The sequence below is a fragment of the Babylonia areolata genome, chromosome 6 (genome assembly GCF_041734735.1).
Source record: "Babylonia areolata isolate BAREFJ2019XMU chromosome 6, ASM4173473v1, whole genome shotgun sequence".
Classification (NCBI taxonomy): Eukaryota; Metazoa; Mollusca; class Gastropoda; order Neogastropoda; family Buccinidae; genus Babylonia; species Babylonia areolata.
Window position 1 is genome coordinate 46,650,834 of NC_134881.1, and position 17,144 is coordinate 46,667,977.

At 38.6% G+C, this 17,144-nt stretch overlaps 1 protein-coding gene across 15 annotated transcripts in view; it reads right to left on the minus strand.

Moving 5' to 3' along the window:
* The window catches only part of LOC143283090 (CUGBP Elav-like family member 2), a 29,216-nt gene extending 13,979 nt beyond the window's left edge, over positions 1-15,237 (minus strand). For 7 of the 15 annotated variants that reach the window (XM_076589149.1, XM_076589154.1, XM_076589147.1 and 4 more), the window contains exons 1-9: positions 15,106-15,237; positions 11,720-11,916; positions 11,334-11,416; positions 10,474-10,534; positions 9,739-9,870; positions 8,780-8,859; positions 7,792-7,926; positions 6,529-6,622; positions 2,946-3,050 (exon numbers count right to left, since the gene is read on the minus strand). In XM_076589149.1, the coding sequence (XP_076445264.1) occupies positions 2,946-3,050; positions 6,529-6,622; positions 7,792-7,926; positions 8,780-8,859; positions 9,739-9,870; positions 10,474-10,534; positions 11,334-11,416; positions 11,720-11,897 (868 nt within the window). In that variant the 5' untranslated portion in view covers positions 11,898-11,916; positions 15,106-15,237. The remainder of the gene's footprint in view (positions 1-2,945; positions 3,051-6,528; positions 6,623-7,791; positions 7,927-8,779; positions 8,860-9,738; positions 9,871-10,473; positions 10,535-11,333; positions 11,417-11,719; positions 11,917-15,105) is intronic. The other 8 variants (XM_076589156.1, XM_076589142.1, XM_076589155.1 and 5 more) reach the window with 5 other exon arrangements.
* Between the last annotated feature and the right edge of the window lie 1,907 nt (positions 15,238-17,144).

Consider the following 17,144-nt stretch of genomic DNA (forward strand, 5'->3'; position numbering starts at 1 on the left):
CCATCTTTCAAAACTATAAACCTGATAAAGGCAACCACCAAAATATCAAAAGAAAATGACTGATGTGAACAGTGCAACAAATTCGCCAGCTCTTTCAAATGCTGATAAAACAAAACAACAACAACAGCTCATTGTGAAGTTATGTGAAAAATACAAAATCAGAGGTGCAAAGTGACACTGATGACCGTTAAAATATATACACACAGCAATGACAAAGACTATGTGTAAGGGAAAGCTCTTCCTTGTTTTTTTTGTGTGTGGTTTTTTTTTTTAACATCATTTTCAAAAGAACTTCAAGTAGGCTTAAAAAGGGAACTCTGTTGTGCATGTGCGTGAAATGAACATACTTCGATGAACACTCATAAGCTTCACTCAGCACCAAAGCAAACTATGTCAGCACCAAACCAGACTACCAAACATTAAGTCAAAGCAGGATACGCTTGGTCATATTGTGCCTTTATATGCTGTGCAAATTAACAGAAAGTACATTAGTGGAGTGAAAAAAAGAGGTAAGATAATGGATAAAACATGTAGCTCGTTTTTCTTTTCTTGTTCTTTCATTGAGTTCCTGCTGACAATGTGTACAACTTATCTGTTAACAACAAAGTGCATTTAATAAGATTTGCTGGCACCTGCTTTTGTACAGTTTATATGACTGCATAGAGTTTAGTGCAGATTTTATGAAGAAACCTGACAAACAGTAATATACAAAGCACTCCTTCAATCTGCAGTCAGACAGCCATGTCTGAGCAATAGAAGTGTTGAGAATAAGCCAGTAGACAGATTTTCCAGTTCAACTTATTCCCATGACACATACTGACCGGACCACAAGGAAACAAATATTGGGAGGGGAAAACACCACTCTGATCACACATGACACTCATGCAGTCCACCACTAGTCCACCTTCAAGACGTACAAGGCTCTGATCACACATCACACTCATGCAGTCCACCAATAGTCCACCTTCAGAGACGTTTTAACACTGAGAAACTATGTTGAACAGTTAAAAAAAAAAAGAAAAAAAAAAAAGGAAAAGAAAAAGGAAGAAAAAAAAGAAAAGAGGAACCAATCAGAAAGTGCTGAAATGCCATACACGCCTTGCACCAAGCAGTTACTCGAGTCTAGTTCCTGCTCACTGCAACATCTTGGGGAAGATGAAAATTGAAACACAAAACGCACTATCTCCTTTCAAACAGCAAGAACACAGAAACTAACAACACCAAGACTCTGCACACCAAATTAAGTCACAACACTGGTGACAACAGAGCACAACTATACTCTTTCAAGAAGAAATGCACACTGACCACTGAACGAGATTTCAAAACTAACCACCAATTCTTGCCTCCCTCATCTCTTGTGATTATATGACTATTAACTCATTTAGCTCTCAACACCACAATGACCCATGCTATATGAGTAATCGCAGTGTTCAGTGCTGACCGAGTCAAAACCATAAGCAAAATGGGAGAGACAAATGTACTGGTTCATTCAGGAAAAAGAATAAAGAGAAGCACCAACTCAGACAATACTCTGAATCTACATCTCCATGCATTTTTCAGATCGTAAAAACTGGTCTGTTGATGGCAAGCTGTGTAATACTTCCATTTCCACTAATTTTTTTCTCAATCTTTGTCGATTGATTGCAATCACTGGTTGCCAACCCCCCCCCCCCTACCTTCATACCTATAAAAAATATTCACTTTGGAATGAGGGAGGGAGGTTGGGACAGGAAGGGAGAAAAGATCTATATTTAGATGCAATCAGATGGCTTTTAAGACAGCATGATGAAATGAATCTGCAAGCACTACCATGAACTGTTATGTAACATGTGCTATATGAAACAAAACCAAACATTAACAAATACACAAGCTACACTCTGCCAGCGCCAGGTTAGAACCAGGACAGTGAACACAAATACTATTATACCCACCACTCTGGTGTCAGTGTGCTCAGATATGCACCATGCATAACTGATCAGAACAGAAGCTGATTGGAGTTCAAACCACAGGTGTGCACACAACATGTCAACTTTCAGAAATGCAAGATGCTGGCCACAATTCAATCCCTACTGATGTTGTTGTATAAAGTGCATTACACCATACCTCCAAGTAACATTTTTGGTTTCAATTCTGCAAAGACACAGAACTTACCTGCACATGTTTCTGCTGCATGATTGCGAATCTACACTGTCCACAATGTTTTGACTGCAACTACATATTTCAGAAAATCCTGATCTTACGGACAATTATCTTTTCATCATCATTCCTTTTCTTCCCACTACTGACCCAACTGTGACAATCCATAATTGCTGGAAAAGCTATTCATATCTCCAAGCTCGTACCTAAATAAGTCTCCCCCTTGACTCTGTGCATTTCCAACTTTAACATCACTATATGGTTTGGCTACTAATAACTAAAGCAACAAGCACTTACGACAACAAAAAAAGTTATCAAAAAAGTTATCTATGTCATAAAACTGTAGTGCAGCACAAACTGAACTTGCATGCCAGAAAAAACATCACAGATATCATTAACCCTGCGAACTATCTGTTTGACAATCTTATCTGAAGCACTCAAAAACCTGTATGGTACATTTTTTTTGAACAGCGCCTAGCTCTGGGACAACATCCTGCATTTCTGAACAATAGCCAATATGTTGACACAAACTGAAAGAAAACAGCTGTTCACTCCATGCTGCACACACTGACAAGAGGCAAACCAAGGCGACAGGGAAGATCAAATACTGCGCACAGATTTCACAGGGCTCGTGGGGAGAGGGGAAGTGAGGTGAGGGGAGCCGGGAGAGAAGAACAAAAACAGCATGAAAGAATAAAAACCCAAATAAACAACAGCAACACAACAGCAACAGCAGCCACAGAGACTACAAGGTACAGAGCCAAAAGTGTGTGGAGAGGTCACAGCCACACGAGAGCTACAGTTGGTACCTGCTGTGTTGCTGTTTGAACCGAACCCGCTGGCCGAGTTGCCGGTGTTATTGCCTAAAGCATTGGCATTCCCCGAGTTTAGCCCAGCCAGGGCCGATAGCAACCCTGTGGGTCACAGCCACAAAAAAGTCTTAGCATCATGTCAAATAACTCCACACTACATACTAGACACACACACAATGCCTAAAGCATATAAATGGTGATCAAAAACAAAACAAAAAAAAAATCTGATCTTTTTTTCTTTTCTTATTTAAAGTAAGTGTTCACAAGGGAGATGTCTGCTCAGAGTATTAAGCCAGTTTGTTTCATAGGTTAATACTGAAGGATCTGATAAAGTGCACTGAAGGATTTGATAAATTGAAACATATCTTTAAAATTTCAAAATAACTAAATATTGCAATGATAAACCTGTTTGTGTTCATTGCAGTGAACACAATCCACACCGAACAGTAAAAAGCTGGCAACATGTACTTGAACGCAAAAGCAATACCACAGTCATTGTAATTTCAGCAAGTGTTTTCACTGACATTACGACCACCTCTGTAGAGATTTTAAAAAAAAAATTTTTTTTTAAACCATCCCCTCCCCACCCCCCCTTGGTAGCACTTGTCAAGTGGTGTTGTCTGGCTGCTTCTTTCCAGGGTCCACCACAAAGAAGAGAACTTTGATCACTTGACACTGGCTTCTACTTATCATCACTTATTAGCTCTGATTGTACGTCTCTACTCCGTGCTAAATGACAAATTATAAACTGTGTCAATTTCAGTGTGTTCTTAGTGCATAAATTTAACATGAATATACCAATAAAGGAATATACATATTGCTTCAAATAGCAACCAACCATATGAACTGACATCCTCTACAACTTTTTTTTCTTCAAATTCTACATAAAAAATGGAATGTGCAAAAATAATCTGCAACTATACAACACACTGATAAACAACAAAAAGCACAGTCATCAGAAATGCTGCAAACAGCACCAACTGAATGACTTTTCAAAAACAATCATAACGACATCCTGGAGAAAGATGTCACCTGGAGATGACAATTTCGGTTTTAAATGGACTAAATTGTCATACTTTTGTTGATATTCCTTTCTACTTTTCTCATTGTACTCTTCCATTCTAGTCAGAACTCATGTTGATACATATTTTAAATCTACTAAGTCAAAAGAGAGACGTGTACTTTCCTGAAAATCCTTGTCCTAATCAACAAAATAAGCCAATCTTGGTGTTCGGGCCTCAATCCTGGACTGCATCCACTTTCTTCTTGCTCTCTCCTAGTTTTTCCACTCCAACAGTGTTGCAAGGAAATCAAACCGGAGATTCAACTTCTTCAGTGTCTGGTATTAGCAATACATTAGTACTTTTCAAGAATATATGGACACATTCACATGCTTGACAACTAGTTACAAGCACAAATAATGATCATAAATAAACACTAAATACTATTGTTCTTTCATCAAGTTGTCCAGTTAAACCAGTCACACATGATCAAAAGACACAAAATCTCTCTCCCCACCTAACATATACAAAACAAATCCAGATTACAAGTGTTATCCTCAAAGCAGTGATTAACATGCTTTACAAAACTGTTTAATGACTGATACCACCTTTCCATTTTAAACACAATGTCTACATCACAAACAGCAACCAAAGTCTGGAGATTTTTTTTTTTTTTTTTTTTTTTAATGACTAAAGCTAACATTTAACTAATTCATGCTAACGCAAAAGACTAACATCAGATGACAACACCACAATGCACAGACATCAAAAGAACATCCAGAAAACTAAATTGCTCATCATATTGATCAGACATTATTTTCCACATCGCCAGCTTTACTAGAAAACAGAAACAATAATTGTGGGGTTTAGGGGTTATTTTTTGTTACAAGCAACATATCAAAACAACTGAAATCCAGATAACAGACTGAAAACTACTGCTTTCAGATTATGCATTAACACTTCAAATGCAAGCTCTTATCCGATGCCTAAAAAAATCAACATTGCCCAAGTCACCAAGTGACAGAAGTCCGGGACAGAACCACACCAACACACACATTTTCCTTACTTTTAGTGCTTTTCAATGAATTCCAGGGAAAAATATTGCCTGATCAATAAAATACACAGACAACAGACAGATAACACAGGAGAAAAAAAAAAAAAAGCCAGATCAATAAAGTATATAAAGAACATGACAAAGATCAATAAAGTATACAAAGAATATGACCAAGATACAACAAACACGGAGGACAAGGATTTGTTTTGCCATGAAATAGAATATGGCCATCTTTTCTTATTTTACATTAAACATTTTATCCCGCTGTTGCAACTGTAAACCAAGCACAAAAAAAAAAAAAAGAGGGTGAAACTTGATGCACGTCAAATGCACACATACATTTTTTCTTAAAATATCAAACACCAACGCAACAGCAAACAAAATCAAAAGAAGAACCAAAGCCTGTAAATGAACTCAACCATATGTCAATTCAAAACGACAAAAAACACCAAAACGACTTTCAAAAATGTCCCAACACCTGTGCCATCTACAACTGTGTTGCTAAAAAGTATACAGATTCCATAGGCAGTAAAGTACTGCACATATTCAACTGATGCCCTGCCCGTCCTTTGTGCCTCAAGCACCAAGTCATGAAACAAGAGGATTCAAGACAAACTTTCTTAGCTTCCAGCAACAGCAAACACCTTCAACCTCCAATCATATAAAGCAGTGCAGAGCTGGAAATTCAAACCAATAACCTGGACAACACACAGACCAATGTAAATACTAATTCCACGTTCCACTGCACCGATTTCTTCCAGGTTAAACTCATAGAGTCAGCTACGTCTGCATGTAACAGCACACGAATACTGCATTCCCAGCTAGCAGAAGAAGTGACCAATCAGCTCAACTGTTTGGCCATCATCCTATTTCATCAACACACAATGGCTCCGTTGATGTTTTCTTGTGCAAGTCTTGCCTTTTCTCTCAACAGCTGTGCACATGCACGTTACATGTATGTTGCTGCATATGCGTACTTGTCACAGAGTATTGTGCATGTGTATGTATGAATGACCTGTATATCAACTCTGTGTAGCGATGGTGTTATCTCTCCGAGTGCCACTAAAAATATATAATAATTTAAAAAATCTTGATCCACATGCTCCCCTAACCCTCACCTCACATTCTCTTAAAAATTAGGCCATACTGTGCTGGTTTTACCAACAGTGAAAATCAAGTTGTGTCTGTTGTGCATGCATGGCATCTCTCCTAGGCAAAAACCACAATATTGACAGAAAACAATCTCTCTTTCCCGGTTTCCTATTCCTTTTCAGTAAGTCGAAATGCCACAAGAAATACGGAGAAAATCAATACCCACTGTCTGCAACTTGAACCAGCATCCCTGCCTAGCTGCCTTTAGATCCCTGTTTGTGAGAACGTGACAGTGTGCATGGATGTCAGCCTGGGTGATGCAGCAGCAGCTCCCAAATTCATGAATGCAGAGAATTGTACAAACTGAAGAGGACACAAAAGGCAAGAGAGGGTACTGTGGGGAGGAAAGTATTAAAAAAAGTAAACAACTTACTGCCCAGGTTGCCCATGTTATTGAAATTGCCTCCAGTGTTTCCGCCTCCCATGTTTCCTGATGCTGCCTGTTGCAAGAGCTGAAAACGAGGGTTCTGTGAAAAAGATTTGTATAATAGAATTTGTTTTTATAACACAAGCATTCAACAATAGCATGCCTTTTCTTGTTTAACACTCTGTACAGATATAAAATAAAACGGAAAAAAAGAAATAGAAAAACAAACAAACTGAAAGCAGTGCTGTAAAATTGATCAAATGGGCAAACCTAACAAATTCCTTTACACAGCAATATACACATTTTATTATTTTCAACCCTAAAAATATTTATTTATGCATATTTGCTGGAAACAGATTTAACTTCAATGCTGTCAGTTTCATTCAGAGATGACATGAACAGTATTCAAACAACAACAGTAAATGCAGCTAAGTCTAAATATGCATTTATAAAACTAGCTTCTACTGCATGCTAGTTCTATATAATCACAAAGTCCTACTGCATGCTAGTTCTATATAATCACAAAGTCCATCAATATAACGTACAAACTTCAACTCAGCATATATACGTACCCACACTTACGATATCATAAAAATACAGCTAAATAGCCTTTGGTCGATAGGTCTAATTGTGTTTCTGTATGTAACACCCCTTCCACTTCAAGTACATAAGGAAGCTTACAAAAGAATCCAATCAACGCATATTTTTCAGATATATGATTTTAAATATTCTGCAAACATCTGAGCATAATACAACAAAGTATACACTTAAAAGTCACTGACCAGAGTCAACAATGACCATTACCTAGACTTAGTAACAAGAGTTAATGTTCATTCTCATCCTTATTGTGCCTTATGGACATGGTTTCAGCTATTAATATAACTAGCATTGTGCAATGATGATATAGATGCCAACCTCACACACAGGGACCAGTCTGGTCTTGATAGAGGACAAATAATACACAACTGATCCAGTGTTTCATACACCATGTTGTCCCTCCAAAAACAGAGAGGTTGCAGCATTTTTTTTCTTTTTTTTTTTTTTTCATAATCCACTAAATCCTACTGTTTCTATGGATTGCCTCTGCAGAACATGCAACAAGGAAAAAAAACCCCAAAAAACCAACATCCCCTTTAGACAACTATGTGTCTATATTCTACCACAGTGGCTTGGTTTCATATCCTGAAAAGATGCCTGCATTTGTCCAGAAGCTAAAACAATCAGCCTCGTTATAACTAAGAGTTCATGACTATCAGCTACAGTCCTTACCGCCAAGTACTGCGGCCCCATTGCTCCCAGGTTGCTGAACTGCATCCAGAGGTTTGACGTCATCTGCTGCATCTTTTTCTGTTCTTTTTCCTTCTGGGTGTCAGCCATCTTCACTACCAGGGGTGAAGAGCATCCCTGGACACAATCAAAACATGTCGTCAGTCATGGAACAGGTCCACACACAAAAACAAAAACCAACCTCATCACAATAACTGATAACAGCAACACTTCAGTTTTTGAATGTTACCTAAACAAGGACAGAAAGGCAAGGAAATTTTCTATGAACAGAAAGTATAAAAGAATACCATATCTCCAGAAAAAAGTTATTCCCATAAAACATTTACAAACAGGCTACGTATCAACAATGCCACATGTATTACCTTTTAATTGTACAATGTACAAACAACAATTTATGATGACTTCCAACAGGCTACGAATCAACAATGCCACGTCGTACCTTTTAACACTACAATGTACAAACACAACAATTTATAATGACTTCCAACAGGCTACATATCAACAATGCCACATGTCCAACATTTTAACAGTACAATGTACAAACAGAACAATTCATGATGACTTCAACACGCTACATATCAACAATGCAACATGATGAACCTTCTAACAGTACAATGTACAAACACAATTCATGATGACTTCAACAGGCTACATATCAACAATGCCACATGTCCAACATTTTAACAGTACAATGTACAAACACAATAAAAAAAAGACTTCAGGCTATTTGAAAGCTTTCAATTTAAAAAGTTAAAAACCTACACAGCGTTTTCACTCTGATGTGGTTGAAAAGAAAAAGTAATGAGGACAACAAACCCTGAATACTGACAAAAAACTTCCGCAAGAGCCACAGCACATCTACAGCACAACACAGACGTTACCAAAGACCCGGTCTTTTGACAAACTGGGACACTACAGACTGACAGGTGAACGCTGGCTACCCCCAGCCCCCGTTAAGGGGACATCGTACCTCCATAGTCTGGGAGTGATGCATACCCTTGATAGCATTCATGGCGCATTGCCTGGTGGCAAAAGTGATAAATGCACAGCCTGAAAGACAAGACACCACACGTAAGCCTCCAGATAAAACATCACACACACACACATCAAAACACACATCATCTGTATTTTTTCACGTCTTGTCTTTTTTTCCTTTCCCCAAACACATGTAAGTACACAGAGACAAGTACTGTCACGTGTCTGACACATAAACGTAAGGCACAATCTGTTAAAACATAAATGATCCACAACCTGACAATAAAAAAGGCACATTCTCACATAAATGGCCCACAATTAACACAGTTGATCACTTTTAGAAAGAAACAAACTAGATAAAATTCTACACAGAAACACCTAGAACATGAAAACAAAAAGATTTTTGCACAAACACATTTTTTTCACAGAAACAAATCAAAACATCTAAAGGTTATAAAAGTGAAATACTTAATAGTGAATTAAAAAAAAAAAAAAATTATATATATATATATATATATATATATCGTCATCACACATAAATTTGTGCCTGACAGTATAAAGCTAAATAGCAGTCTTCACGAGGACCTAAGAAGAATTTTATCCATTATTTCAAAACCTTATTATTTAAAAAAATGTCCATACAAGAGTAGTTTCATGCCCATACAAGAGCAGTTTCAAAAAATGTTCATACTGAGCCTCTTGGAATACTCACCCATCACATTTTCAGCCAGTCATGCCAAATTACAGCATCTGGCAAATCACGATTACGTTGACTCACTCTGAGGCATCATACTGACATGTCAGATGTTCTTAGCATTTAAATTGTACAAAAATAATCATTATCTGCTGCCATGTGTGAAAGTGATGTGTTCTTACTTTGTGTGTGTGTGTGTGTGTGTGTGTGTGTGTTAGGTTCTTCAAGTGCCTGTAGAAGTAACACACTGTAACCCTCACCTCTGGATGTGCTGTTTGCATCTCTCAAAACTGTGCAGTCTTCAATGGTTCCAAAGGGAGCAAACAACATCCGAACATCATTCTCGTTCAGCTTCTTGCTAAGCATACCCACAAACAGTTTTCGTTCTTCCACTGGAAAAAAATTACACACACAAAAAAGGAACCATCAGTATTATAAGATAAGATAGTCATCATGATTAATATCAGCCGCTAAATAAATAAATACAGATCATAAAGAGAAAAAAAAAGCAAAAAAAGCAACACCTTCACCAAGAAGTGTGGCATCTCTACACATCAACTGATATTTTAAATACAATGTTGTAACTTCGACCAACTTTTGTGTTTTATACTTTATCAATGACTGAACACTTCACAATTTTCCAATCTGTGTTTTACCAAGTTCCCACTCTGGATGTCTACTTCGTTGATTCACACACATACAAAAAGAAAGAAAAAAAAGAAAGACATGGGGTCTATCATCAAAGCATTTCCAACATCCGGGTCGCTGCTTGCTACCTTTCTCTTCAGTGAATCATTCATACACAAAGTCAGTGGAACATTCAGTACTACCTGGTAAACAAGATTTTTTCTGACACAATTCCTGCAATACATGTACTAAATGCTGGTCTTAAGACTTCCCCAGTTTTCAAACGTTTTCAAGTTGTTTTTTTTCTGGTTTCTAGAGTTCATTGAGTAACTTAATATGAAGAAGAAAAACTATGCCTAACATCTCACCGTTGAGCTCACCATTTCGCTTTTCACTGTCTGCTGGTTTCATTTGAACAGGGTGGTGCATCTGAAAAAAAAAAAGAAAAAAAAAAAACTTTGCAAAAGCAACAAACTTGTAAGCATCCTCTTATAACTTATTAAGTAACTTAGTAAGCCATTTGTGAAGCACAAACTGCAACAAATTATAACATATCAAAGTTCGTCTTAACATAACAGAATAAATTCAAGTAGTCAGCGCAGGTAGGTGTTCACAAGGGGTACAATTAGTTGTATTTGCATTTCTTTTTATCACAACAGATTTATTTGGGTGAAATTTGGGCTGCTCTCTGCGTGCAGTTTTATTTTCCTTATCAAGTGCATTTTTCTACAAAATTTTGCCAGGAACAATCCTTTTATTTCCGTGAGTTCTTTTATGTGCGCAGAGTGCATGCCGCACATGGGACCTCAGTTTATCATCTCATCCGAATGACTAGCGTCCAGACCACCACTCAAGGTCTAGTGGAGGGGGAGAAAATATCGGTGGCTGAACCGTGCTTCGAACCAGCGCACTCAGATTCTCTCGCTTCCTAGACGGACCATTACCTCTTGGCTATCACTCCACTCCATTATACAGAGTACATCATTTTGTTGCATCCATGACATTTTGGATTAACTTGTTTTGAACAGGGTCAATGCCCATCCTAAAATCCAAAGACTTGAATTGTAAATCTTTGAACATTGAAAAGAATTATTCCAATGGTCGCTAAAAACACCTAATGTGTATGACAGTACACGTTTCTCAACATTACTGTGTTGTTTTTTTCTTCCTCCCTTTCTTGAAACGTAACCATATGCACAGCAGAACAAACTTCAGAATTTCAACATACCATTGGCATTGTTTTTATATTGTGGAGGGCATTCTGAGCATCTAATGCTGCTTTCCGTGTGTAGAATGTGACAAAACAGCAACCTGTAACAGAAACATACAATGAGTATCTTGACAAACCATGGTGTGTAAAGATAAGCCATGCTTAGTTATAATAATCAAAAACATAAAGAATATTCAGTCTGCGATTCAATTTGAAATATACTGAAAACAAATGACCCACACTTACAAAAAATGCATGTCAGAGACTATGTTGATCCTTTTCTTCTGCTGAATAGTACTAATTCCCGAAATAAGACAATTCTTTTCACATGTAATTATCTTAGAATATGAACACTTTTCTATCAAAAATATGAAAGTGAAATATAAATTATCATCATGCAGTACCTTTGCTCTGTCCTGTGTTCTTATCACGAAGTACATTGAGACTGTAGACTGGTCCATAATCTTCAAACATCTTCCGGAGATCGTTCTCATCCATATTCCTGGGGATCTGACCCACAAACATCTTGATGGAATCAGGGTCAGGTTCTGTCTGGGAGCTGACTTGCGTTGAGGGGTTCATGTTGATGTTGCTTGTGTTGCTGTAAGATCACACAACAGGAATTAGTCAATTCACTTTCATACTAATTAATCAAAATCAGCAACTTAAATACTGATGAAATATGAATTGAAATAACTAGAATAAATTTTGACAAGGTTGAAGGGGTGGGGGGGAAGGGTGGTGGGAGATGGTTGGACCTCTGGACAGAACCAGCAATGCAGCATGCAATTCTGAAAATCGTCACTGCTACTATAATCTTACTGGTATTTTGAAAAAGAACAGGGCTTGACATTTTGACTCTAGATTCACAATAGAGTGAACCTGATGCAGCACAGCTCAGGGACAAACTGGCAAAAAGGGTGCTAAACTTGATCAGTCCTTCAGCCTCTCTTCCATGTTTTGGCTTTGTGGAATGCATCAGAAATTAAAATCACTTGGCCATAAATGGCTGCAACTCTGAACGACTGTTGTCAAGAGCTAATGTACTAAATGTGCACTGTAATGCATGCTGTCAAGAGCTTAGGGACTAAGTATGCACTGTAATGCAGCCGTCATAAGGGCTTGCACACTTGCAGCTGAAAAATAAGCACCAAGATGATAAATTTACTAAGCAACATCTTGCAGCATTTTTGGGCATGACGTTTTTAAACATTTTTTTTATTTCATTTTTTCTTCTTGCAGATTATCTGTTGATACTGTTTTCAACACTATCAAAAATTTATTTAAAAAAAACAAAACATCAATAACTTTAACCGAAGATCTATTTGGATGTTTCACTATATACGAAGGTAACTTGTTTCTGAAGTTGTAGACCTTTTTCTTTTTAACAACCTTATGGTGAACAACAATAGGAATTATACAGATGATATGTTTGCAAGGGGGAAGCAGCCAAAAATGTCACCTCTGAACCTACAAACTGTCAATACTATGACAAATTATTAGTGGTTTTGGTTTTGTGGGTGCACACTATCCAGACCGATAAACAATGCTATATATCTAGTATATCGATGCTTGAAAATTTCCAAATAATTCTCACTGATCATTATTTTGATTTCCATGTCCATTTGGGTATAGATACCACAAATAGACCATCTTGGATTTTGCGCATGCGCATCTAACTTTCATCAAAGTAGTAAGCAATGCCAAAGGCGATGGACATAGACAAAAGCAGCAAACATGTGCTATCCTCCAATGCTCTAACCAAACTGCACAATTTGGTGTCACACAGTCCATTGTATGCTCAATAGAAAACAAAATATGAAGCAAAAGATCGGATAAAAAAAAAAACCAACAAAAACTGCTGCTTCAAACATTCTGCCTCTCTCGATTGCCTTTGTTGCAAGCAATTTCAGAGAGCCAATCAACTTTGAGAGCACAGATCATAGATGTGCCTCAGTCAATCATGCAAGCATGGATCTGTCCAGCGGTCTATTGTGACCTTTTAGGTGTAGATATTGCAAACTGACAATGCAGGGATGTACATCAGCATTGGACACAGATCAAAAGTAATGCGAATGACTATTTCTTTGTCGACAGATATTCCTTTACTATTTCAATGGCAAGATCCCTGTCAAATACATAACTGTATCAGTGTAGACATTGCATTAACTTCAAAGACGTCAATCCTCTCCAAATTTTCACTTCTGTAACAAGGCCAACATTACTGCGCATGCAATCTGGAGGCAGTTTCAGTCCCTGTCTTAGTATTTGATTGAACTGGGCATTTGTTCTATATATGCGCCAGTCAGAATTTTCTGCCCGAGCAGATCTGGCCATACATAATGTTTATCTTCACATAGAAAAAGGAGTTTTAATGACTGAAATCATCGACTACAGTTTCTGGTGCAAAAGTAATGGTTAGATTGACCAAACTGCAAGGCAATAATGATAGACCACGATGTCATACTGCTTCTGGCACATGTTTAATATACCCCCAGAGGTGAATTTGGTGTCAAGATAATCTGACAACGTGCTCGTTTCTTATCTCTCCATGTAATATGCAAATGCTAAGGTTTGAAGCTGAGCACCAAGAGAGGGAAACAGCACCCCACCATTTTGATGCTGACGAAAGTGGTCACTGATACCACAAGTGTCGATCACTGGGCCGTTTTAGGTATCCAATTTACAAAATTGCTGGATAATGCTCCCAGCCAGCTTAAAATAATTTTAGTATCCATGACCATTTCGTTAACTGAATAATAAAATGGTCGGATACCACGATTGCGGACTACTATCATGAGTGTCACCTTATCCACACATACAGATTCAAGAGAAACACAGCAGTTTACACACCATGCAAAGTAGTTCAGAATTTCTTTATGATATACCTTTCTCCGATTTTTGTCTTAGAAGTGTAGTGTGTACAGAACTTATTCAGTTTTTCAACCAACTGGCCTAAGAAGAGGTAATTTTTTTTTATAATGTCCGAATAGGCTTGGTCTAGTTCTCAAAATCAAATGGCAATGATTTGAATTACTGAGATCAGTTGGCAATAATTCCAGTTCAGTGCAATAAAATCAAAGTAAGTTTTCTGGCAATTTCAACCTAAGTTCACTTTCCTACATTATACATGGGGATGAGGGTGAGAAACTGCCACATCCTGGGCCATGTGAAACCACAACAGATACGGAAATTTTCCTTGAACAGTTGATTATCGAACAGTTGAATAAAATGTTAATGTATTTTTTTCTATTAAATAAACAGAATATATATACAAGCATAAATGACAGTCCTAAATTTTATAACATTAAATTATCGAGATGAAATAAATTAAGTATTAAAAAAAATCCACGAGACTCAGCGCGTGACACCGTTCCGCAAAATGAGACAATGAAATGAATGCGACCGGATTCGTGAAACGATCCCAATTTTCAGACTATTGCGTTCTTTGTTTTATCCAATATAGTATTCTCAACGTAATCTTCACATTTCAACAATTTTGTTCATTACCACTGTTTAATTTCTAATGTTTTCTTTCAACACGTCCACCACATTGAAAAAACGTGGATCTTGACTGACCGCCACACTATTCATCAAATCTCGCCAGTAAAGGAACGCCATGTCCAATGTCGGCATGGCTCTCCCCCTGCAAATTTGGATCAATGTTGAGGAGACGTAAAGTTTCCATTTTCTTTGTCACACATTTCCATTTTCCACGCTAAAATATTGCTAGCATTCTGTACTACTTTTTTACGAACCTATAGTACGCGGAATAAACCTAAATACTTACATTTACCACGTGAAACACACACACAGGACACCACAAACACAAAACACTTTGCACAAAATGGCGGACGGTGTGACTCGTTTTTCCCACAAAGCAATGCGAGCAACGCTTGCCGGTGAAGAACGAGACGAAAACACGTGGTGCAACGGTTTAGAGCCGCGAGAGCGCATTGGATAATGAGGAAATTGGTCGAGAGATTAAACTGGAAAACGTAGATTCAAATACGTATTGAAAAACAATAATATCTACTTTTTTTTTTATCAGGAAACATAGCTTCACTCGGCTGGGTATTAATTGTTTGTATTTTTTTGCGATTTTTTTTTTCCAATTCCATTTCTGTTTTACTTTTATCATGTCAATAATCACGAAACCGTAATATTTACTTGTTTAGAAAATACATGATAAAGAGACACTGTAATCTGCCATTTTATTAAAAATGAACCGCGTGACTAAAAAAGATATTAATGAAAATAAAAATAAATTTTCAAAAAAGAGGGGGGTGGGGGTGCGGAAGGGAGGGAAGGTCCGTGAAAGCAGCGTGGTCAGACCACGTGGGTCAGACTCAAACCCATCCGCGCATGCGCTGGTCCTGAACAGAGTGATTTTCACACACACACACACACACACAGCCTCGGGCTCAAGGACAGATAGAGAGAAGGGGCCCCGGTTCTGGTGGAAGGGGGATTTTCAGCAGTCTTTACTCCTGGCTGAAAGCTGCATTGGAACTGGAGCTGACATTCACAACATAGGTCGTGGGTCAATATAACTCTCTCTCTCTCTCTCTCCACATACATACATCTGTGTGTGTGTGTGTGTGTGTGTGCCAGTCAGTGTGCATATGTGTGTGTGTACCAGTGTGTGCCATGTGCCAGTCAGTGTGTGCGCGCGTGCGTGTGTGTGTGTGTGTGTGTGTGTGTGTGTGTGTGTTTCTGTTATGTGTGTCAGTGTGCACGCGCCGCTGTGCTGCGTTCGTGCATGGTCTAAAATGTGTTTTCGTGAAAGCGTCGACATGATCCTGGGCCATTTTCATTAGTAGTAGTAGTCAGTAGCAGTAGTAGTAGTAGTATCATCATCATATATGATGGGTGCAATACCCGAGTGGTTAAAGCGTTGGACTTTCAATCTGAGGGTCCTGGGTTCGAATCTCGTTAACGGCGCATGGTGGGTCAACATATGTGCAAACCCGCTAGTGCCTGAACCCCCTTCGTGTGTGTACGCAAGCAGAAGCTCAAATACGCACGTTAAATATCCTGTAATCCACGTCAATGTTCGGGAAACACTGAGAACATACCCCAGCATGCACCCCCCCGAAAACGGAGTATGGCTGCCTATATAGCGGGGTAAAAACGGTCGTACACGAAAAAGCCCACTCGTATACATACGAGTGAACGTGGGAGCTGCAGTCCATGAACGAAGAAGAAGAAGAGAAGAAGTACCATCATCACATACAGATAAACTATTATTCAAATAGAACTGATTTCAATTACGCTCCTCCCCCCTCAGCCAGTTCAGTCATCTCAAAGCCGGGGCTATCCACGTGACGTGGTTTCAGTACTGAAGGGAACCGATATTCGCTTTAGTCAGTATTACATCATCATCATCAGAACACTATCATCACTACCATCATTATTGCGAACTCCCTAGTGTGATGCATGTCATAATATATCTGGGTGCCCGTCAGTGATCTACGTGATCTTCAGTCTTACCGCGGTCTTCGTTCTACATCCCTCCTTCCGTATGGCGACTCCACCCCCACCCCCCCGCCCCCCCACCTCTTGTGCAGAGACAAACCAAAGCGCTTTCGCACCATTCACACGCATGCATAACTCTAAAACTGTAGAGACTAAAGACAGGAAGGGCAGGCAAGGTGGTGGGGTAGGGTGGGGGGTCTATTTTGGGAAGAGGTGGGTTTTAAGGCCAGACTTGAAAGAGCTGAGAGTGGAGACTTGACGAAGCGAAAGAGGAAGTTCATTCCAATCGCAAGGTCCAGAGACAGAGAAAGAACGGCGGCCAACAGTCTTCTCCATCAAACTAGATGAACT